The sequence below is a fragment of the Melozone crissalis genome, unplaced genomic scaffold (assembly GCF_028551555.1).
Source record: "Melozone crissalis strain CALT ecotype California unplaced genomic scaffold, PUWL_Pcris_2 ptg000081l_1, whole genome shotgun sequence".
Lineage (NCBI taxonomy): Eukaryota > Metazoa > Chordata > Aves > Passeriformes > Passerellidae > Melozone > Melozone crissalis.
Window position 1 is genome coordinate 8125822 of NW_026535858.1, and position 23955 is coordinate 8149776.

The window sequence follows — 23955 nt, forward strand, 5'->3', positions numbered from 1 at the left end:
ATGGCTGCAGCACGGGCTGCTGGCAGAAACACTGACATTTAGCTAATGCACTTGAATCAGATAAATAAGCATACAGCCCTGGATTGCTTGCTTTGCACCACAGTCCACTTCATTAAGGAATGTCCTAATTACTGAGAAATGGCTGAATTCTGTAGGAGCACCACTTAATTTATAATCAGAGCCCATTTATCAGCCTAGCTAAAATGCTGCTTTTCCCTTACAACTGTATTTATAGTGTAGAAGTTTATCAGCTTTATTTAAAAGTTTCTTCTGCCTTATTGTGCAGATTCAATGTCCCATAGCCTTCACTGATTCTGTGCCAAGTTTGTGTGGCAATTGGCATTCCAAAAACTGTGATATCCCCATTTTCCTGTCATGCTAATACAGTTGGAATACTCTTCATACTGCATCTGTGGCACTAAGTAACCTGGCTTAATTATGGATTGTATTTCCCCCAGTTAATTTTAGCTATAATAAGTTTTGCTTCACTGAACAGAGTGTCCTCTTTTGCTAAAAAAGAGAGAAAATGAATCACTTTTCCCCAACTCAGATAGAGAAAGAATAACACTATATTCTAGCAGCTGTAATTTATTTCTATTGCCAGGAGAAGCTGTAAAGACAGAAAGATTATGAAGTATGTGTTAATGTAAGTTGAATAATTTGCATTACTAACTTTGCTGGAAAATATTTTTTTTCTGCAGGCCAAAACTAAAGATGAAAGGCCAAGATGAGTGAGACCTAAAAAGCAACTTCTGAGCTGTTGTGCAAAACAGTAATTTGTCAGTGGAGTGCAAGAAAACTCTAAGAAGGCCTGTTACTTGCAGAGAAAATTACAAAACCCAATGAAAGGTTGTAGAAGGCAAAATTAAGTGCAAACACACACACAGATGACAAGACAGAATTGATAGTTTAGGTCTCTCTGATCTGGTACATCAGATAGAGGGAGGAGAAGCTGCCCAAAGGCTTCTGCTAGTCCTCACTGAGCTATTCAAAATTAGCTTGGTCAGTGCCTTAACAAATCTACTGATTGGCGAAAAGATACCTGCAACAAAAGGAAAATGAGCTAAACTGCCACTCACATGGTTGTTTTTCATCTGTAACATCTGCTGCTGAAGTGACTCTGGGGCTATTGCATGTCAGTGGGTTTTACCCTGTGGAACCTAGATTGTACTGATGGATGTATTCAGTTTCAAAAATAATTACCTGCACATGGCTTTTGTTCCTGATGTCAACAGCACACTGGGGCTGTGATCAAAAGGACGGTGAGGTAGAATCCTGAATGGGCCCAGCAGCAGCTCCAGGCCTGCTTGTCTGGGTTTTGGGTGAGCTGGGCTCATACAGGGAGAACATATCTGGAAGCTGGGAGCTCCAAGAGGTACAAAACCATCTTGGAAAGGATGATCTGGATCAGACTATACTCCCTCATCCTGATGCTTGATGTTCATTCTTTTGAAACAGAAAGAGGCTGTAAGCATGGCACTGAACTTTTGCCGGAAGATTTTCTTCAGAGTCTTCAGAGTGCTGATGCCTGTTCAGAGAATGGTCTTAAAGGCCTGTAGATTACTTGAAATGCATTTTAAAATATTTTAGATCTGTTAATAAAATTTCAAATCCTTAACTCATTTTTAAAATCTATTGCGTTGGTTACTGTTAGTGGTGATTTATTATTCATCCTCTTCATCCTCTTCTGTCTAGATTGAGTAGTTTGTTACACTTTTGAGAATTGCACAGTAACAAATACCAAAATAGCCTCATAATTTTTTTTGTTTTCAAATAATGCTACAATGTTCAAAAAGAAGGGTGTGTGGATAGATTGCTCCTACTCAAGAAGTTACTACAAAGCTGTTTTCACTTAAATATTTATATTGTCATGGCATTGATTTCTAACATTTTTGAATGATATTACTATTTCATGTAAAAGAATTCAGAAGAAAAGAACTGAAAAAATGACTGGTTTTTTGTGTACTTGACTCCAAAACAGAACAGTAAAGGGTATTTTACTTCATGGCACAGGAAATTATGTAATTTCCTGTCATGCACTCATATCTATGTAAAAAAGGAATATAAGGCCTCGGATATAACATGGCCCTTAAAAGAGCAAAAATTAAAGCTCTGTGACCTGACCAGTTTTAATCCTTTTAGCATTCATACTGCAGCACCATGGGAGATGCATCATGGCCATTTGATTTTAAAAGGGAATTTAGCCACACTTGGTCAGGTCACTTGAAGCGTGAAACACAAGCTTCAGTTGTTTGGGTTTTTTCTTTTTTTTTCCTTTTCTTACCTTACCATTTGCTTATTCAAAACCATTAATCCAGAAGTGGCCAACATTTCCACAGAGCAACCAAATGCATTTCTGAACCTTAATTTTGGCTTTGACATGTGATTCTGCAGGAAATGCCATGCATTTGAAGCTGGCATCTGTCAGCTTTCCAGGCTGAATAACTAAAGATATGGTGACTGAAATTTATTTTATCTATGCAGCATGGCTCTTAGCTTTAGCAGTTGCCAGTGCAGAATTCAGCATCTTTTGACAAATCATAGATGTGGAGAAGATTTTTCAAAGGTACAAGAAGGAATTCAGAGTCTATTTCTCATTGAGAAAAACTTGGGTGCTTAGTCCCTTTTCTCTGCTTTGATTATAAAATAGAGCAAGGAATATTTTACCTTGTGACAGCAAAACTAGAAATAATTACTGTATATAGATATAGAGATAGATGACCTGAGATATAGATGACCTGAGAATTAATTTGAAATGCTTGATCATTTTGACCAGTTCTGTTGGAAAACTTCTAAGGCAGACTACAGGAAAACAAAGTTCTCAAGGAAGTTCAATTTCTGCAAATCCAATGGGAGGAATCTGAAAATCATTATGTGAAGCAGACTTAGAAATTTGGCTCTTAAAACTCTTTGAAAGCTTCATTGTTTGATTTGTTTTCAGCCCCTTGTGGTAGCAGAGCTTACCTCTGGCCTCCACTGTGCTCCCAGGCTGGTAAACTGTTGAACACTTGCTGTCCTAAATGAGAAAATGCTGTGATTCATAATAGGACATGAAAATATACTGCTGCTTGGGTTGCCTTGAAACTGATCTAGAAACACCAGCAGTAACAGAACACAGTTGTCTTGTTTCCTGAGTCGATGGGAACTGGTCCCTTAACACAATTTCATGTCCACTGAGAAATGCTCTCATTATGATCATTTGAATAATAAGTTCAAGTTCTTATATTGAGGTATGAAACTCTTCTCATTTTCACAGGAACTATGGTTCCAAGGGAATCCCAATCACCCTGGCTCACTGTTGCCCAGGGCAGTTGGCAATTTGGGGACCTAAACCTCAGTTCTGTTCATGCCAGGGCTCTGCATGCAGCAGCTGCTCTCTGAGCTGTGCTACACAGCCCCAGGAACTGACCCAGACAGGGTGTAAAGGAAAAGGTGCACCATGTTGTGAAGGCTGGAATAGTTTGCCTAGGTGTTCCCATGTAACACTGATCCTTTCTTCCATCCTGGAGTTCATCTCATGCCAGAAATCATGACACTTTACAGGACCTGCCCTTAACTTCTCCCAGATTAATTCTGACCACTCACTCTATCAGTAACTGATACATAACCTGAATATATAAACATCTACTTCAGTGAATCTAAATATAAACATCTGCTTTACTGAAACAGTAGGAAAGGAGAGCTGAAAACATCTGGGCTCTTTTCCCAGTTCTGTCCCTGAGTCAGGACTATGACCTCGAGCAAATTGCCTTGGTCAAAATTTTTGACACCAAAATAAATAAGCTGATTTTTAAAGGCACCACAGCTTCTACCAACAAAACTCTAATCAGCAATAGACTCTAACAATTACTGTAGTTAAAGTATCTTAGTAAAAGAAGCCATCTGTTACAGGGAAGAAAGTTCTCCATTGATCCATAGATCGCCTGTGTGTCTAAGGTGCTCAGCTTGCAGGGACTACATTACTTTCCCTTTTCACACAGCTTACGCCACACTCCCACTCATGAGGCAGTGTCAGACATGCCAAGTCCAGCTGGAAGAGATGTGAGGAAATACATTTATATCCCTTGCATACATTTGAAAGGAGAAAGATGAAGCAGAAAGAAAAGAAAGTGATTTAGAGAGAGTGAAAGAATCACAGGAAAGGAAATATGAGAAAGGATGAATGGGGGGAAGAAATAAAATACTACATAAAGAGAAAGGAAAGAGTGGACAGGGAGGGACAAGAATGGGAAAATCAGAAGGTATGGTGATAATATGTCCAACAGGAAATCACACATTGAGGAATGGACAGATTTGGGCAACTCTGCTTCCATAAAATGGAAAAGCACACAGTGAGGATCCATGTGCCTGTGGATCCTCAGGCAGCAGTCATGCACTTGGAACTGGCTGGATGCTGCTGCCCACACTCCCAGTCACACTCTACTAAAGCCATGCTCCCCCAGATTCAGGAGCTTCCTTGCTGGAAAAAGCCTCACTGCTCTTGGTTGTGGCTGTTTGCCATGGCCACAGCTCTTCACATCTTCCTGCTTAAGCCACTTTGCATCCTGACACCAAGTCACCCCAGCCACTTGCCCCTTGCATCCCTGGCACCTGACCCCCTGCTTGGGCTCACCAGGATCATCCTGCTGTCATTAGTGGCCCCCTGTCTGCAAAGGAGCCAAGCTGCTGCTGCTGCTGTGGAAATTGTAACTCAGGCCTTGCCAGCTCTTTGAAATCCTCACAGTCTGGACACTGAATTCTTTTCATCTGCAAATCCAGAAGTGGGAAGGGGGAATTCTTGCCTAACAGAAAAAAAAAAAAAAAAAAAGACTGCTCATTATGGAAGTCATTTAAAAAACTATTTAATCTATAAATTTATAAAAATTATTTTAATCTATAAATTTATCAAGCAGCATGTTTGATGATGATATTTTAAGGGAAATCAAGCCAGTAAACCAGGAAGTGTTGTGCCAAGGTCTTGGAACATGGTTCTTATGTCTAAAAGCTGGGAATCTCACTGGACTCTCTACAGATAGAGAGCAGATCAACCGTGAGTAGTTTCTTCAAAGCTGTCAAACTGAGTAGTGTTTGGAAAGAAAATAATAAAAAGGGAAAAACTAGTGTTCCTCTTTTAATCCTATTTGGATTAAATCCAGGATTTCAGAGCTTGTTTCACCAAAATCTACTCTCAATCCAAGGCTGCAGCAAACCCAGCTGAATTGACTCACCAATGGTTTAGACTGCAAGAATTCCTAGAGCATTTTGTGGCTCCTGCACAAACAACCTGTGCAGGATCATCTCTGTGCTCCAGGGACAGCAGAACCTGAGGCAAGGATGCTAAAATCTGTCCAGGGCTGGTCTCAGTACTGCTGCAACAGGAGTCACTGTGTACAATGAAGACACCTGAGGAGCACAGAGGCTCTTGAGGACACTGGAGTTGTTCAGGAAAACTAATGTGTGCTGTACCTGGGGATGGGAAAACTTGACAAGCTCAGAGTGGTTTGATATTTCATACCGGTAACAAGCACACCTGGTGCCTGATAAATCCAATGGCTCACATGGCCAGGTGATCTCCTCTTCAGTGGGACAGCCCAGATTGTGCCAGATGGTTTCTCCATCTCCTTCTCCCTCTCAGGGAGCTGCCCTAATTACAGTTAGTGCTGTGCCAGCTATGCATTAAATCCCTTCAGGTTCCATCCACCTGGGGTTAATGCATGGATAAGCATTAAGATAATGTGTACATTCAGGAAACAATGAAGTCACCCATGCTGCAGGCCACCCTGCCCTGGTTTTGTACCAAGGTGTGTCACACCAACAATGGTTGCGTTGTGACAGGCTGACAATAAACCTAACAATATCAGCAAGGGATTCTCCACACCTGCAACTACTCCAAAGAAACCAAGGTTTAAAACCTCACCCTGCCCAGAGGTGTGATGAGGAAGCTTGTGGATTCACCACTTCATAAATCAAGTTTATGCAAAGTGTGTGGTAATAAGCCTACTTTTTCCTCCTGTACTTTTCAGCATTGCTATTTTAGATTGCAGTTTCCTGTGTGTTTTAAGAAAATTCCAGTTTTCATCCAAGTATAACTTGATGAAGATGACAAGGAAAATGAATCATGCTCAAGCATCAATACCAATGCTACATTCACCATTTCCTATCTGACATAAAATATAAAAGAAAAGCAAATTTCTATCATATATTGCTAGATATATTTGGTTAAATATGTTGTATAATAATCTGTTGTATAGATTAATAAAAATACATTCCAACTTTAATGCAAGACATTTTCTATCTTGAAAGTCAACATATTACCTATGAATGAGAAGCAGCATGCCAAAAACAATAAAAAAGAATAGAGAGAAAAGAAGGATAAATTGTCAATTAAAATCAAGACTTGCTGATTGCTGATCTGTATTATGACATTTAAATCCGTGTATCTGCCTAGATTTTTCTACTTGTTTTCTATATTATAAACACTTTAATGCTCAGACCTTTCAAAGGAAAACCCCACAATGCCCACACTATGTCCTGTGGTGCATTGAGGCTCATAAACAGGTTTCCAGATGAAGGCAAAGATTAAAAGCTAGCAAAGGGCTGCCAGGCTGGAAGCCTGAATTAAATCCATTAAGGTATATTTGAATAGGCAGATAAGTAGGGAGCAGCAAGCTGGGCTGATGAGCTTCTTCAGAGGAGAGAAACCATGCTGAGGGTTGCCATGCATGGCAAAGCTCAGGCCACCTGCTACTCACCTCCAGAGACCATTGAAGTCCTCTTGGGAATTCACCCATCAGGGGACATCCTGCTGTGATAAATCAAACTGAAGTGACAAGGGAGCTCTCCAGCCATAAGGTCATTTAATAAAGCAAGGGAAGAGTCACACGTGGAAGTGTAAATACCCTGCACACTTGTTCAACCTGGTGCTAAAGAGCTGCTGAAGTGGATATGGAGGATGTAAAATAAAAGAAAGATGGAAGGATTTCAGAGTCTCTTGACCTGCTCCCTAGGTCCTGAGGGTGGTTTTCCATCTGCTCTGGCAACATAATTAAACGTTTGTGAACTAATGACAGTGTGTGGCTTTTGTCACCAAAAGAACAGACAGTGGTAAACAAAACCCTATTTACAAGAGGTAGGGAGGAGGGAAATGTGACTCTGCTGTTAAAATTAGAGATAAACAAAATCACACCACTTAGCTAAAGAGCCTGTCTAGACAGAGGAAGAACAAAAACAAATGACAAAAGCTTGATGTTATTCTTGTGAGAGAGAGAGGGAAAAATTATTTTGCAGCTAGGCAAAAGTCATCATACTGAAGAATGTCAAGATTACAATGTTGAGATCACTGAAAATTACCTATTTTACACTACAGAGTAAGATAATCTAACCAGAGTAAGGCCTTCCTAATTTTGAAAAACCTGGCAAGAATCAAGAGTATGAACAGCTTAGGAAATCAGTGAGAAAACCACCCAAGCAGATTTTGATCCTAGAAATGGAAGAGTTGCAAGCATACACTTAGCCTTCACCTACATGGTGGATCTGCTTAATTTAAAAGAAATTAATTACAATTATTCCACTGTGAAATCCTGTTTTGAAATAAGTTGTCCACAGGAAGAGTTGTTCCAGAAAAGACAGGATGCAACAATAACTCTACAACACTCGTGCCAAACAACTTTCCCACCAACACAGCCTAGAGAGGAGAGAGAGTGTTTAAAGGCAAAACTAGCATGCTTCAATACCAATGGGATTTCTTTATTCCAGCAGTGAATCTGAACCACTCTGAGCTGAGAACTTTAATGTCATTTTCTAACTGGCACAATTATTACAGTCAATTTAAAATCACAGATTATCTACAATGCATCTGCTAGGTAAGTGATGAAATTCTGTCCTGAAATGTCTCTCAGTGACTGCAGATAACCAGGACTTTGTCCTTTTTGTGGGATGAAGTGGAGAAGGCAGATAGCACAAGTACAGCCAGATGTTGCTCTCCACTGAGGGGCACTCCTGGAAAGGGAAACAAGGATTTGGCAGAGTAAAACAATTGTGGGTGAATAAAGTGGCAGGGAGCAGGAGAGCAGCCATGCATGCAGGGCCCTGTGTCATCCATGGAGTCTGAGCACATGGGAACACAAGGAGTTAAAGATGGAGAGGCAGGATCAGCACTGTCAGATGGAGCAGATAGTGACTTCTTGGCAGCTGGGACATTAATCCCTTTTAAACATAAAAGTCAGCAGATAACCAAGGTTTTGATCAATATAACATCAGACTAAACTTTGCATTAATTATTTTTGGTTGGTTTTAGAGTGGGTTGCTGTTCTAAGACATCACTGCTGCTTCATCCATGAGACTGCAAAGCTTTGAAGGCAAATGGTCCCTGGTTCCCTCTGAACAGTCACATTTTCATCATTACCATAATCTTCCTCTTCCTCACATGCCTGCTGCTCACTGAGGGCCGTCCTGCCAGTCAGGAGCAAAGGATGAAGGCACAGGAGGATGAGGATGGTTGGCAATGCTGGGTATCAAATGGCTGTGGAGGGAACACTACAATGAAGTGTAGAGAGGAGGTGGAAAGCAGGGAGCTACTGTACAGTGTTTCTGGCCTGTTGTCTGCAAGCAATGAACCCCTTAAAGGACAAGATGTCCTTGTGGATATCTGGGATTTGGTCTTATCCCAACTCTGTCACAGACTCATTAACCTAAACTCCCAAGGTCTTGGGGTTTTTTCCAATTCACAGCATATGAGTTGTGTGTGGAGACAAGGGGCTATGCATACTTCATGGAATGTTCATGCTAGTACCATTAATTTGTTAATTTATTTTAGAGCTACCTGTCTAAAGAGGTTTGGCCAGCAGGTCAGTGAGGGTGATTCTCCCCCCTACTCTGCCCTTGTGAGACCTCACCCTGAATGCCGAGTCTAGTTCTGGGGCCCCCAGCACAAAAAATATGTGAGAGTGAGTCCAGAGGAGACCATGAAGATGCTCAAAGGGCTGGAACACCTCTCCTACAAAGACAGGCTGAGAGAACTGGGTTTGCTCAGCCTGGAGAAAAGCTCCTGGGAGAGCTTAGAGCACCTTAAGGAGGCTACAGGAGAGCTGGAGAGGGACTTTCTACATGGACATGGAGGGGCTTTTACAAGGGCATGTAGTGATAGGACAAGGGGGAATGGGTTCAAATGAAAGAGGGTAGGTTTAGATTAGGTAACAGGAAAAAAATTCTTCACTCTGAGGTTGAAGAGGTTGCCCAGAGAAGCTGTGGATGTCCCATCCCTGGAAGTGTTCAAGACCAGGTTGGATGGAGCTCTGACCAGCCTGATCTGGTGTAAGGTGTCCCTGCCCAAAGTGGGGGGTTGGAAATTGACGATGATGGTTGGAAATTGACGATATTGATGATATTTCAGGTCCCTCCCAAACCACTCCATTCCACGATACTATGATCTCAGTGTATGGCCTGCTCCACTTCCACCTGCATGCTTGCCCGCTTCACCAGACCTGAAATGGTGAAGTCTCTGGAAATCCTATCTCACATTTCTTGGGGACTGTTTTATTTCCCGTGCTATAAAACGCTCTGTTCGCTTCTGCTTTTAGACACCGGTGGGCGCTAGAAGGCCTCTCCGGAGCCTTCTCTTCAGGCTGGACAATAATAGCGGCAGCGTTTTGTCCGATCCCTCAGGGAGGCGAGGGGGCGGCCCTGTCCCGGGGAGGGTGGCACTGTCCCGGGGGATGGCCTTGTCCCGGCGGGGGCGGCCCTGTCTCGGCAAGGGTGGCACTGTCCCAGCGGGGGCGGCCCTGTCCCGAGGAGGGTGGCACTGTCCCGGAGAGGGTGGCACTGTCCCGGGGAGGGCGGCACTATCCCGGGGAGGGTGGCACTGTCCCGGCCGGAGCGGCCTGTGGGGGGAGCGCTGACAGCGGGCCGCGCGCGCATGCGCAGACGCCGGGACTTGTTGCCGGCGCTCGTAACTCCGGGGCTGGGCCGGGATCTCGGGACCGCCCGTGAGGTGACGGGGCGGGAGGGCAGGGAAGGGAAAGGAAGGGCGGGGGTAGGAGAGGCCGCCCCAGCGCAGGTAAGGGAGGGCGGGAGCGGCGCTGTGCGGGGAGGGGAGTGGGCGAGGTGAGCGCGGCCCCTCCTCAGCGGGGTCGGGGCGGGCAGCGCCGGGAGCGGCGAACCCTCCCGGCAGGGCGCTGAGCCCCCTGCCCTGGGGAGCAGAGCCTCCTCTGGCTCAGAGCACCCTACTCTGGCTTAGAGCACCCTACTCTGGAGCGGAGGGACCCGCACCCTCCTCCAGGGGGGAGCCCGGCGCTTCCCAATGCGCTCCTGAGAAGCGCCGCGGCTCCGCGTCCCCGCCGGAGCCGGGAGCGCCGGGGGCTCCCAGCCCCACACGGACCCGGTTCTGTTCCCGGAGCCCGCCCGGTGCTCCTGCGGCGCAGCCCCACCCGTGGGAGCTCTTCCCGTGCCCTTTATCTGCCTGGCGGCCGGCTTGTTTAAAAAGAGCAGCTTTCGAGAGTTGGGAGCCGTGTCTGATAAACTCCAGCGTGTTGCTTGGAGTTTAGCGCGCAGGCTTGTGCTGAAGATTCCCCAAGGCTCCTCAAAAACGCTTTGTTTTCCGGCAGCGCTAAATTTCAGTCCGTAGAAAGCAAGGATAGAGTCATGGCACAACATTTATGGGCGTTGTTAGGGTTTTTTTCTTTCTCTCTTTTTTATTTTTTTTTCCCTTCTCTGTGATGAAACACATCAGCTGAGACAAAGTTTCTTCCTCACCGCGTGGCGCTGCCCAACACTCAGCAAATGCTGCTTTGGAAGGAGCGCTCTCCGTGCTGTTTTCCCACTGTTTAAAAGGAGAATATTTAGTTATTTGTATTTTTTGTTGTTTGTTTCGTTTCCAGCATCTCGTCAGAGACACGTGCATTCCTGCTAGAGGCAAAACATCCAGAAAGTAATGTCCCTGGACCTGTGTGATGAGGACCTAGAATATTTGCTTTTGAAGGATTGAGGGTTTTTTGAGGAGTGGTTTCTCTGTGAATTTATGAGTCAGAAGTGTGTTCTGCATGAAGCAATACTTGGGAATCAGCAAGTAAATAAGATCCAAGAAAGGAAATGTTTGAAGTGGAAAGCCCCAAAATAAACGAGCAATTGCCTGCACTGATAAAAAGAACTTTGTATCAATAGCCAAATCTGGTGCATTCTTGTATGGTACTACGGTATCTGATCAGGTCAGTTGACTAAAATGAGGCAGATGTCTGTTCTCTGAGAAATACTCTTTGTTCTTCCTTGTTTGTGACATGCAATAACTGGCCAGCTGTGCTGGCCTTTCAGTTGAATTATTTTGAAAAAGGAAAATCACCCAATATTCCAAGAACAGAAAGAAACATGTGTATTTGTGTAGTGGCTCTTTTCTGTGGAATTAGTGGTTAGAATTTATTAATGATCTCAAGGTTTTGGCATTTAAATACAAAGTTCACAAGCTGGTGCATTCACACGTGCTCAACAACTAGGAGCAAAATTTTTAAACTGTTGTTATTGGAATATGTAATACACTGTGTGATTCCTAGAATCACACTCCAGGCTGGAATATGCAGTTAGATGTTATGGATTAAATGACAGGGAATGTTTTTTTGGGGAGAGGGATCTTCTGCAGTTTTCCTCAGATCTCTGTAAGAGAATGTGGTTCCCTAGATGTCTGGAATTCTTGTCTAGGCACTGCTGGTAGCTGAACCTGCCAGTAATTGCAAAACATTTCACATGTGAAGGGAAGAGATTGCCAAAGGCACCTTCTTTCCCAAAGCAGTTTTCTGGTTGCATCTTCCTCCGCTTTTTATGCTCATAATATTGGTATATCTCTCAAGTACCAACCAAGCTTTTCACAAGTTTGTTTCACTTTTTCTTTTTCTTTTTTTTTTTTGTTTTTTAAAGGGATAGAAAAAATGAACCCTTTCTATTTTCTGGGTTTTGGACATTCTCATCTAGGCATCTTTGGGAACAGGAGTGATCCTTTCAACAGAACAAATGAGACTTACTGCTACAGCACTGCCCAGGGCAGCACAGTGCTCCAAGGAGTCACTTTTGGTGGAATCCCAACTGTCCTGCTGCTTGATGTAACCTTCTTTTTTGTAAGCCCAGTTTTCTATTTCTTTTACTGAAAGTATTTCTGACCTTCTTAAAAGTGAGATTGTTCTCTGAATTCCCTTATTCATTGGGTTGGAATTTGGTTTCTGAGAATGTTCAGAATAAGAAATGAGTTGAGGCCATCCTGGGAACATCAAAGTGCTTTTCAAGTGTTGGTAAATGTTTGCATACAGATGGGATGGTGGTGCCACTGTATCTTGGATGTGTAGATGTAGGGAGAGTGCACTTTTACAGCATCTGTTTGTGGAGGCAGTGAATTTTGTGCTTGCAGCTCAGTTTTTCATATTTCATCTTAACTGCAAGAACACTTGGGTTTAAGCACCGAGTACATTTTCAGGAAGGGGACACCATTACTAACTCAGTTGTGAAGTTTTTCCACACTGGATTGCCTTTTGAAAAACCAGCTTTTTAAAATTAGATTTTGTGAAGCTGTAGATGAAGTACTGACCAGCTCAGTCCTGAGAAAAGATGGAATATGATTAGTTGCTCCAGGACAGACCTGAAACTGCTCTAAAACTTGTGGCTATTTTTGTAAGCTTGGTCTAGGTGGTCTTCAGCCACCAGAAAAAAAGGGCTGCAGACCTGCAAATTGGCCTGAGAAGAGGGTCTGTGGTAATAAAATAGACAAAAAGGATAACAGTTTCTGAGTTCTAGAAATCTGCTGTAAAGAAACTGTAAAGTAGCTGTGCTCTGAGCTGGTTCTTTTATAGGAATGTAGAGGATATTCCTCAGAGTTATTTAGTGACATTTTTGCTGTTGATTTGGTGTATGCTGCCATAAATCCATTTTCTGAGGATGTACAGTATTTACAGCTCTGTGTCACCAGTGGCACAGCATTTAATAAGATTCACTTGAAATGTTTGCCTTTTTTTTTTTTAAGCTGTGGCTCAGTTTTAGGACACTGAATCTGCTTTTGAGTTCCTTGCTGTTGAACTCTGCACTCAAGCAGGGCTAGGTAGAGAGTTGGGTGCAGTGCAGAAGACTCCTCTTCTCTTCAAGTATCAAGTACTGAAAATTATCTATTAGCTCCTGTATTCTTATTTTCATGACATTTTTACTGCATATCCTTTTAGGAACTGTCAGTTGATGGGTTTCTGATGTGTTATTTCTAGGTTGGTTTCCAAAGGAAGTGAGGTTTATATATTTCATTCTCTTCCCATGTTTATCTGCCTAATAACAGTAGAATACTACAGCCAGTTTCAACCAGAGTTGTGAAGAACCTAGAGAACTTTCCTGCTTGCACCAAGTTTAATGACCAGGTGAAGGAGGAAAATCTAAATTAATCCTCCCTTTGAGGAGGAAGGCTCTCATAAGAAGGTTATATTAATTGTGAAATGTGGAAATGGAGCTGTGTAATCTTGACACAGAGATAATCTGGCCAGTCAGTATTTGATCCCAGTAAATTATATCACTCACACCACTTTCCAGCCAAACAGGTTGTTCAGAATAAGGAATTCCATGGGATGGAGGAGGAACCAGAAAGTGAGGGTGTATGCTGCATATGCAAAGAAAACAGGCCCTGTCACTTCATTGCTTTTTGTAGAGGAATTTGTTTAAAAAAAAAAAAAAGAAAGAAATGAAGCTATGAAATACTCAGTGATGGAGTTTTTTTCTTGTTTTCTTTGTGTCTTTCAAAAAGGGAAAATATAGGGGGCAGATTAAAATACATTACAGAGATCAGAGATAGGTTGGTCTGTAGCATGGCCACCACTGAGTTGGTTGATAATTGATTGATATATAAATGATAATTGATTGATAAATGATAATTGATTTAGGAGCTAGGACTGCATTTTTGGTCACTTCTTACACACCTAAGAATGATTATTTTGAAATGGGAAAAAGAAATATTTTAATATCTCCTTTTTTATTTTCTAGATTTTAATCTTACTGTTTTCCATTATAAGGAAGAGATTCTGGGACTATGGTCGTGTTGCTCTGGTGTCAGAAGTTGAAAGGTAAATAAGATACGTAATCAGACCGACTTGTTGAATCATTTGGGGAGGAGAGTACAGTAAGTGTGGCTTATATTAGGTGCATTTATATCAATTATAAATGCTTGTAATCACCTGCACATGTTTGTTAAAAATGCCCTCACACTGCTTTGTGTGAATTCATCCCCCTCAGAGTTACTGTCCATGGTTTCAGCCATAATTCTGTGTTTCCAATGCTATGAATGTCATCCTACAGCAGTGAGTTAAGGAAGTGGAGGGAAGGAAAGAGGCTGCTTGTCTGCTGACATGCTGCACATTGATGTTTGCAGTGTGCTTCTGTACAGAGGGATATGAACCATTCTGTTTATCTTGGCTCAAGCCCAGTGTATTCCCAGAGCTCCCTGCACAGCCTGTGCCACAAAATCTCCCAAGGGTTCAAAAGGAAAAACTGACTTCTGCAGGTTTCTGAAATTCTTCACTGATTTGTAGTAATATTTCAAATCAGCATTTGATTTTTTTTTAATGTAGGATGATGTGTTGGGATGTTTAAAATCCAAAATATCTGTGTGTGAGGTGAGGAAACTTTAACAGCAAGCCTCTTCCTGGTGCAATCAAATTGTGGTAAATTCACAACTGAGCAACTGGAAAGAGCTCAAACCCTGGTTTTAGGTGTAATCTATGGGCAGTTGTGAAAGATAGATGATGTAAAATAGAATGGGCAATAACTGAGCAGGCTTTAATCCAGCTGACTGAGGCAGCTGTCATGAAGGTGCTGTGGAGGCTTGGGACCAACAGGCTGGAGCAGTCAGACACCCAGGAGCCTCTGTTTTTGTGCTGCTGGACTGTGAGCTGAGCCTGCTGGCCACAATTACAGACACCCAGGAACACCCAGGAATCTGACAGGTGTCCTCCTGTAATTACCATTGCAACATTTCTTTTTAGCAACAAACTGAAAACAGGCCCTCTGCTACTTTTGAGGGCTACAGAGTTTCTAAATGTTTCTAGCCTTGCTACGGGACTGTTTGTGTGAGGAGGTGGCTTTGCAGGGATTTAGTTGTGAAGAGAAAATGTGAGTAATGGCTGTACCATAAAGGAAGAAAAATGGAGGGAAAAGAAGTAATGTCTTGTAGTGAGGAATATCCAAACAGGAAGGCAGTTTGCAAATCTGATCCTGGCTATGTTCCCAAACCTGTGTTGCATTCTGTTACATCACTGTGGCTTTAATATCCTGATAAAATGTTATTTTCTTTCAAGCTCACTTGTGCTCTCATGTCTGGAGCTCGTGTGTCCTCTCTATTCAACAGGAGACACACACAAGTTCTATAATCAGCCATGTGCTATAGGGTGAAAACCACAGCTTTCACAAGTGAAAGGGTGTGTTTGTATTACATCCCTTAGTCAGAGTTGTTAAAGTTGAAATAATTCTGTAAAACTCCATCATTTGTTGTTAAAGCTACCTAAATGCATCATTTCATGTGTTTTAGTGAATCAAGATACAACCGGCTGTCAACATCATCATCAGTACCTGAAGATCTTGAATATGATAAGGTAAATATTCCAGAGTTCTGATAATGCTTTCTGAATAGAATCTGCTGGAATTTGCCATTCAATGAACCATCATTAAACTGGAAGTCCATCTCTATGCAAAAATTAATAGTGCATTGTCAACTGTGTTTCTATAAAACCATGCGTAATCTCTGTTTCCTGACCAACTATTGCCATATCATAAAACCAGTATCTTGTGTCATTGTTTCTAAGTCGGATTTGGGGTTTTTTTTTTTGGTTTTTTTTTTTTTTTTTGTACTGGGATGACAGGTCAAAAAGTTACATTGAGTTCACATTGCAAATAATACCTAGTTGTTCTTCACAGTACATTGTTTTCCTCACAGTGTTGAGAAAACTGGATGCAAGTGTGAGGCTAATAATAATGTTATGCACTCTCAATAATCAAAATGGTTTGAAGTGGAGGGTAATATTTTGGCCAATAACTGGCTCCCTCCATGGTCTTTCTGAAGTTGTTGAATTTTCACACCCCTATAATTTTGTGTTGCAACTTCAGAATGAGCCATGCTAGAGTTGTCCAGTGGTGGCATCCTAAGTTTTCAACATTTTACATATACATGCATCAACTTAATATCTAGCCTTGCAATTAATTATTTATGTGAGCATCAAAAGCATACTAGTGGTTGATCAGGATTGCTCTGCTATTTGTGTACTTTACTCCATCTTTTTAAAACCATAAAGCAACTTTAGCTGTGGAGTAACGTGTCTATTTAGTTGGATAATGTTCACTTGAAAGAGGAGCCCTTTTGAGAGAGAAGGGCTTTTTTGAATCATTGTGGGATGCTCAGTGAGATGTGAATTCTGCTATCCAGTTTCATTGGGGGATTTGTAAACCTATATAAGAAGCCTTTCTTTTAATGTAATCACAGCAGTGTTTTTAACAAGCATTTAACTAATTAACTTGTATTAGTCCCTTGTTTTTCAGAGCAACAAGCTACCAGCTTTTTAGCTAAGATATTGTCTTAATAGAAATACTTATCTTAATTGGATGGATTAGACTCTATTTTTTGTATGTCAGGTCCTAAAAACTTCTTTTTTCAAATTTTATTTTATTTATAGGGGTTTTGTTCTTGGATTACGGCTGCTTTTCGGATGCAGTAAGTATGTGAAACAGAAATAGTGAGCTGTGGTTTGCTTTGATATTTTTTAATTTAGGAAGGTGGTTTCCATTCCAAAATGTTAGGGGTTATTTTCCCATTTGAGTAGAGAGAGTTTTAATACAAGCACTGATAGAGGTGCCTCTGGTTGGTTGAAAAAAGGAAGTGAAAACAAGAGAATACTTTTTCAGGATACAGTTGTCCTGCTAGAAGCCCAGGGACTTCCCAATCTTGGGACAGTATGTGAATCTGAGTGAATATACAGCATTTATATGGATTCAGAGCTAATAATTACACTCTAGGATTTTACCCTTCAAAGAGTACCTCGTGGGTGTTCCCATGTTTGAAGCCAGCAGGGCCCCAGGCAGGCAGTGGGATTTCCCTGCACGGGTTTCTGTGGAGAACTGGTAGCTTGGTTGGGACTGTAATTGGCTAACTAGGGAAAGTCCATCCCAGTGTTTCCCAGAAACTGAATGTTAGACATGTGATATGTGTCCTTTAAGTCTCTTGGGGCATAGTAGATCATGACTTTAAAAATCAATTTCCAGTTTGGATACACTGAAATATGAAAGGAGTGGGGATTGAGCCTTTCCTTCTCCATTTTTGCTAGTTCAGTTCCTTCCTTTTCTAAGTTCTCCTATTCTGATGATCTGATCTGCTGACAGTGGAGAGATGGTGAGAGTTCATTCCAAAGCCTTTTCTATCTCCTGTTAGCTGGGTGTCATAAGAATGAGGTGGTTGTGTGGTATTTTGCCTCTTTATGGAGATGAGTGGATACTGTCACTGATCTTAAATTTGGAGAGCTAGGCTTGTGACTGGCATGAAGCAGGAAGTCACAGCAAAAGACTTTGTCTTCTTCTAGTCCAAAAGAATTTGGATTCATATTTGCTTTTCAGATTACTGTTTCAATTTTCAATTCCCTAGTGTTAAGTTTTGTACAGAGGTATTGCACAAGAAAAACACGCTTTTGGAACCTGAATTTCCACGTGAAAGAACACAGCCATTTTGAAAGCCAGTAGGGATTGATGGGAATGGGGATGTCACTAAGTAGACTCAGGATTTAATGTATGTTCATAAACCACTCCCAAGAAGATTAAGTAAGCTGACCATGTGTTTTTCTGGCTGCTGCAGTGATGATGAGATTCATGAGAGGTGTGGGGAAGATGCCATCCATTACCTCGCCTTCCAGCGCCACATCATCTGCCTGCTGATTGCTATCAGCATTTTGTCTGTGTGTGTGATATTGCCTGTGAACCTCTCAGGTGATCTGCTTGGTAAGGATTTATTCTTTTGTCTTCTTAGAACAGTTCTTTATTTTATATAATAGCAAAAACTTTTTAGTTTTTTTTTTTTGATAAGTTTATAAGCTGGTATTTTAACCACTCTAGTGGGTTGACTCTGGCTGGATGCCATCTTCACAAACTGCTGCACCATAAGTCACTCTTCTACAGGGTGCAGACCTTCATGCACAGTGTGAGTCCCCCAGAGGGTCACAAGTCCCACCAGGAAAGCTGCTCCAGCATGGGCTCCTGTCTCCATGGGTCCACAGGTCTCTGTTAGGACCATCCTCCAGCACAGGCCTCCCACAGGATTGCAGCCTCCTCTCAGCTTCTCCAGTGTGGGTCTTCTCCATGGGATGCAGATGAATCTCTGCATCTCCATGGTTCTGCACCATGGGCTGCAGGGAAACCTCAGCTCTGGTGCCTGAAGCACCTCCTGCCCTTCCTTCTGCCCTAACCTTGGTTCCTCTCATATATTCTCACTCTGCTCTTCTCTGCCTGCACTTAGATCTGCACAGGAGCATTTTTCATGTTATCATGGAGGTCTTACTATCATTCCTAACTGGCTTGGCCTCAGCCAGCAGTGGGTCTGTCCTGGAGCTGGCTGGAATTGGCTCTTTTGGACATGGGGGAAGCTTCTGGCAGCTTCTCACAGAATCCACCCCCATAGCCCCTCTGTTACCAAAACCTGGCCACACAAGCCCAGCACACCCCCTCAGTCTGATGTGGAATTTGTGTGGTTGTAGGGGGCTCTTTCATCAGTTGTCAGAAACAAGATTGCAGATAAGACTTGGATGACAAGACTTAAAAAGGCTCAAGGCAGGATTAACTGTACCCATGCCCTCTTAACTGGGGTTGATCATTATGGTTTTTATTGGTGGTGATAGTCAATGGAAAACATCTTCACAGCTGAGAAATCTTTTTCTAGTATCCAGTCTGAACCTCTTTTTTTTCAATTAATTTAAAATAAATTTTTTCATCTGTCGCTGGAGATAATAGATTATTCTTTTCCTCTTTACAAAATCCTTGTAGCTGCTTGAGAGTGATAAACATTTTTTTATCTGCTTTTTCCTCTTTCTCTTAAACAAACCAGTTAATTTGGTCTCTAATGAGAAATGTTTTCCATTTGGCTGATCATAAAATCATCAGCCATGCCTTGAATTTTTGTTTTAATCTAGCTACACTGTCTGCCATTGTTCCTTTATGTCTTGCTTTTTGTCTCAAAATTGGACAAATCTTGCAGAGACTTTGTCACTGCTGACTAGATAAATTTCATTTCATATTTCTTGCAGTCTAGTCCTCATTATGTCTTCCAGTGAGACACCTCCAATATCTTCTAGTCTGCCATTCAGTTTGCTGGTGGAAAACCTGAGTTCTTTCAGTGAGATCTCTGTTAAACCCTGTTCATGCATTCTTCTATTTTTGGTTATGAGCCCTTAGAATCCCATTTCACACCTGGCCTTGTATCAGTCTCCTCAAGATGTTTCAAGTGTTGTTCATGGTTTTTAAGAGCCTTGTGACACAGCTCTTGTCTGTAATAGGACACATTGTACCTTTTCCTTTTTGTATTGTTTACCTTTGGCACTTCCATCTCTGACCTCTCTTTTATGAGCTCTTTCTTGGCAATTCTCTTGTTATATTAAAATGAGCTTTTTATTAAAGCATGACAATATAGCTTCTGTTTTTCTGCATTAACCTTTGTGAGTCTAGGAAATACAGCAGAAACCAAACTTTAGTATCTCTCCCCTTCTTCCTCCTCTTCCACTGTAAGCTGATTTGTGCATTTTCAGTTGTGATGACTTAACTTGCAATGTGGTTTAACAGTCTGGGCTGGAAGGATTGTTTGGCTTTCTAGATACACTAAACTCCTTTTCCTTTGTGGTCATTTGCCCAGTTTCCCCTCACTTGCATTATAATTTTTTAAATACTTGGCAGTCTATTGAAATAATGAAATGTAAACTCATTTTTGACCTTACCAAGGTTGTCAGCACTGTTTTGTCAACACTGAATTAATGCAGCTTAAAAGCCTGAGATAAGAAATCAGTTAAGATGAAAGAAAAATGTGAAGGAAATATGTTCAATCCCTAAGCAATATTGTAAATGGACATGAAGGGAGTTTGGAGGGAGAAAGAGAACTGCTTCAAAGATCTAATGTACAGATTTTCAAAACACTCTACTGTTTTTCTTGAACTTGAATGTGGTATAATCTAGGGGTGTCTTTTCCAACTTTAAAACACAGGACAGAGTAAACCAGCATTGATTATGATTCTAAATTATTTTATCAATGAACTTGCTCAGCATTGTAAAGAAATATATCAACTTCTTTAAAAAATATAATAAAAGATGACTTTCTGACAGTAAATGCTTTACCAATTAATTTTCCTACTTGTTCTTGTTTCTCTTAGATAAAGATCCCTATAGTTTTGGAAGAACAACTATAGTAAATTTACAAACCAGGTGAGTCTTGCAGAGTCCCTCTGTGCTGATGTCTGTTTCCTCCATGGTCTCTAAACACAAGAATTGATATTGCAGCATGGCTCATGGGGTTGGAATAACTTAATCCCTGTCTGTCAGCTGAAACTGGGATATGTTCTGCTTCAGGCTGTGCACTTGCAGGGCTGATAAGAAATCCTGAGAGTGGGCTTCTGGTCTGTCAGCTCTCACTTCTTACACCACGTGTTTCTCTTGGCTAATGACTGCACACCCAGGGATATTCTTTTCAGAAATTTCCCCATTAAAGGTAACCATGCTTCAGAAGGAATGTAAAGCTGATAGCTTTACTGGAATCTGCAGCTGGGATGATTTAAATTCCCTTACATTAGATTTATGTGTGTGCATATCTCTCCCATCTGAGATCACAATTAAAATTGCTTCAATGTGTTTTAAAAAGTCTGTAAAATAGTTGAAGTGCAAAGCTGCACAAATTTCTGATTTATTCTTGATCAATCCACATCCATCCCTGGCACTATGGCCAGTAAAATTTCTGTTTTGTTTAACCATGTTATGAAACCAAGTAACTAATGGGGATTTTTTTAACCTGTAAAATAGGTTCCTGTATTTTAGTTTAATTGCAATTATTAATGCTCTTCACAAAACTGAAGAGCTGTTCACAGAACAGAACTTCTGTAAGCTTTGAAGAAGGAGCTTTCAGAAGAGCAGAATTTCCTCCCTATATGAGGCTGTTTTCAATTTGAGTAGGGATTATGTTCAGGGAGAGTTTAATTATGCACTCAGCACAGTGAATAATAAAGCAAATAACAAACATTTTGGCAAATAGCATCATATGTCATATATGTCATCTGAATGAGAAAGTAAAACCCAAACACTGCCTAAATATGTCCGTGTCATAGAGCATCTGTTTTCTTTTTAGCTCCATGACCCATAGAATTTTATGAGAAGCAAATAATCCTGTTGGTTGTCCAAGGCATCTGCATAGGTGTGACTGACTACCAACTTTTTTCCTTATTTTGTGTTCAGTGGGAGGTTTTGATCTGATTATCATTCTGATGGCTGCTTCTATCAGCTGAACAACTGGTTCTTCCTATTTCTCATATTTCTGTTTTGTCTGACAGCAATAATCTTCTTTGGCTGCACACAGTTTTTGCTGTTGTTTACCTGATTCTGACTGTTGTCTTCATGAGACATCACATGAAGTATGTCACATATAAAGAGGAAAACATAGTAAGTGTCTGTATTGGAGTGAAAAAAGTGTATTTGCCAATGGATAATGCTAAAAAAGAAAATTGCTAAGGTGCCTCCTGCCTGCTAGAATGTAACATAAAAGTGAAGGAATTGACTGAAAGCAATGCTCTACTGAGTGAATTGTGAAAACAAATGGAGAGAAGGGGATTGGGGAGGGATTTGTGAAATTTTGCTGTAACTTATTACCAGTGTAGAAGGTGCTGTCTTAAATAGATGAGCTCCCACCAAAATCAGAATTACCTACCTTTTTTCCTGCTCTACTACACAGCTAACTGTGCTGTGTCTTGGCCTTCTTTATATTCTTGTTTTCTCTTTTGTAATGTGTTTTATCAAAATGTAATTTTGATTGTATATACAAAATGTAATTACATTTTCTCTCCCAGGTTAAGTGCACTTTGTTCATAACTGGTCTTCCAAAAAATGCCAGTGAAGAGATTGTGCAAAACCATTTCACGTAAGTCCCACACTTGAGTGCTAACATTGGAGTCATGGAATGGTTTGTCTTGGAAGGGGCCTTTAAAATCATCAAGTTCCAATTCCCTGCCATGGGCAGGGACACCTTCCACTAGACCAGGTTGCTCAGAACCCCATCCAACATGACCCTGAACACTTCCAGGTATGAGGCATCCACAACTTCTCTGTTCCAGGGCCTCACTGCCCTCACAGTGAAGAAGTTCCTCCTAATATCAAACCTAAACCTATTTCCTTTTTGTTTGAAGTCATTCTCCCTTATGCTGCCACTACATGCCCTTGTAAAAAGTTTCTTTCCATCTTTGTTTAGGAATGGGAGGTGTAGAATTCCCCTGGTAGTTTTCCCTGCCCAAGCAGATAAATTTTAAAATTCAGAAAAGATTATATTTCAATCAATAGTTAACTGATCTTTAAATCAGTATTTAAGCAAGTGTCTGTGTATCCACACTTTCCAGTCATGCTCCCACACAACTTTTACTTGGAATAAAGCTGTGCATCTCATATTGAGTGCCTTCCAATGGCTGTCTGTGGAAGTCTGTGCTCTCTGATACCTCATTCAGAAATGAAATGAGTGATGAGTTGTCAGTTAGATTCCAGTGCTGCTCTTGAAACAGTTTCTTCACTCTACTTTCTGTTCTTATGGTTCTCATGTGCTGCTTCCTTTCAGAGATGCCTACCCAACCTGCACTGTGCTGGAGGTCCAGCTGTGTTATGATGTAGCCAGGCTTATTAACCTTTTCAAAAAAAGGTACTTGTTTTTGTAACCTACACAAATTTAGCATAATTCTTTGAATGTTTTGCTAGGCTTAATCAACATGCACCAGCAGCACTGACCTGGTGCATCCTAAAGGTGGATTCTGCTCTTCAAGTTCTGGACTTCAGTTAGATTCAGCTGTGTTTTAAAGGGATTTATGGGGCTCAGCCCATCTCTTGTTGGTGTGACATGTTGTGTGTTGCCTAAGTTAAGTTTTGACTTGCTGATTATTTATGTATGTATGTATGTACTTAGTTATTTATAGACAGGCAAAGTGAAAAATTGAACTATTGAATTAATAACTGTTAACCCTGCTTCTTTGGCCGGAGGTGCTGATCACAGGAGAGACAAATGTTGTCTTCTGGGCTCTCAAAAATAAAATTGGGTTGTTATTTTTCCTGGACCCTCACTACAAGTAGTGAGTAGTCCTAGAACTTCACTACATGTAGGCTGTATAATGATTATACAAACTCACAAATAATTTTATAAGTAACCAAAATAAACTGCATGTAAATATCTTTGGTGACTGATTAATTTGCTATCAGTCCCTGGCATAATTTTTTCCTCTCAGGGATTATAATCTTTTAAAGCTTGATGTTGATACTGTTCTCTTGCAAAATGTTATGGATGTATTTCTTTTTGTGCAGAAAACAGGCAGAAAAAAGCCTGATTTACTATGAACACCTGCATCAGAAATATGGCAAGAGAGTCCAAATCAACCCTAAGCCATGTGGTCAATTCTGCTGCTGTGAAATGAGAGGATGTGAAAGGGTAAGAGATTCTGTTCTTCTCTAGTTATAGATAAGTAGGTTATTAGAGGAGTAGAAAATAGTGTTTGTGTCATGTTTCATTGACCTTCAGAAAATTCTTTATCCATTCATAGCTTATCTGCCATGTTCTTGTACTGCACAGAAAAGGAATTCCCTGAAACTTTTGAAATGTAATCTTTGTGCACAAACTGAAGTAGAAGAAAATCTTCCTGTTGTCCTTGCCTTGTGGCATGATTTGTAATTTGTGGGAGTGGCCTGAGGAAGGGTGGCCATGGTTTGTGTAAGCTGTGTGTT

General features: G+C 41.3%; 1 protein-coding gene across 1 annotated transcript in view; it reads left to right on the forward strand.

The window, feature by feature from the left end:
- Nucleotides 1-10793: 10793 nt before the first annotated feature.
- TMEM63A (transmembrane protein 63A) overlaps nucleotides 10794-23955 on the forward strand; it is a 29326-nt gene continuing 16164 nt past the window's right edge. Inside the window, exons 1-11 of the mRNA XM_054290264.1 lie at nucleotides 10794-11180; nucleotides 11881-12077; nucleotides 13969-14048; nucleotides 15509-15572; nucleotides 16647-16684; nucleotides 17816-17958; nucleotides 20370-20421; nucleotides 21537-21645; nucleotides 22050-22120; nucleotides 22805-22885; nucleotides 23539-23662. Of these exons, the coding sequence (XP_054146239.1) occupies nucleotides 11892-12077; nucleotides 13969-14048; nucleotides 15509-15572; nucleotides 16647-16684; nucleotides 17816-17958; nucleotides 20370-20421; nucleotides 21537-21645; nucleotides 22050-22120; nucleotides 22805-22885; nucleotides 23539-23662 (948 nt within the window). The 5' untranslated portion in view covers nucleotides 10794-11180; nucleotides 11881-11891. The remainder of the gene's footprint in view (nucleotides 11181-11880; nucleotides 12078-13968; nucleotides 14049-15508; nucleotides 15573-16646; nucleotides 16685-17815; nucleotides 17959-20369; nucleotides 20422-21536; nucleotides 21646-22049; nucleotides 22121-22804; nucleotides 22886-23538; nucleotides 23663-23955) is intronic.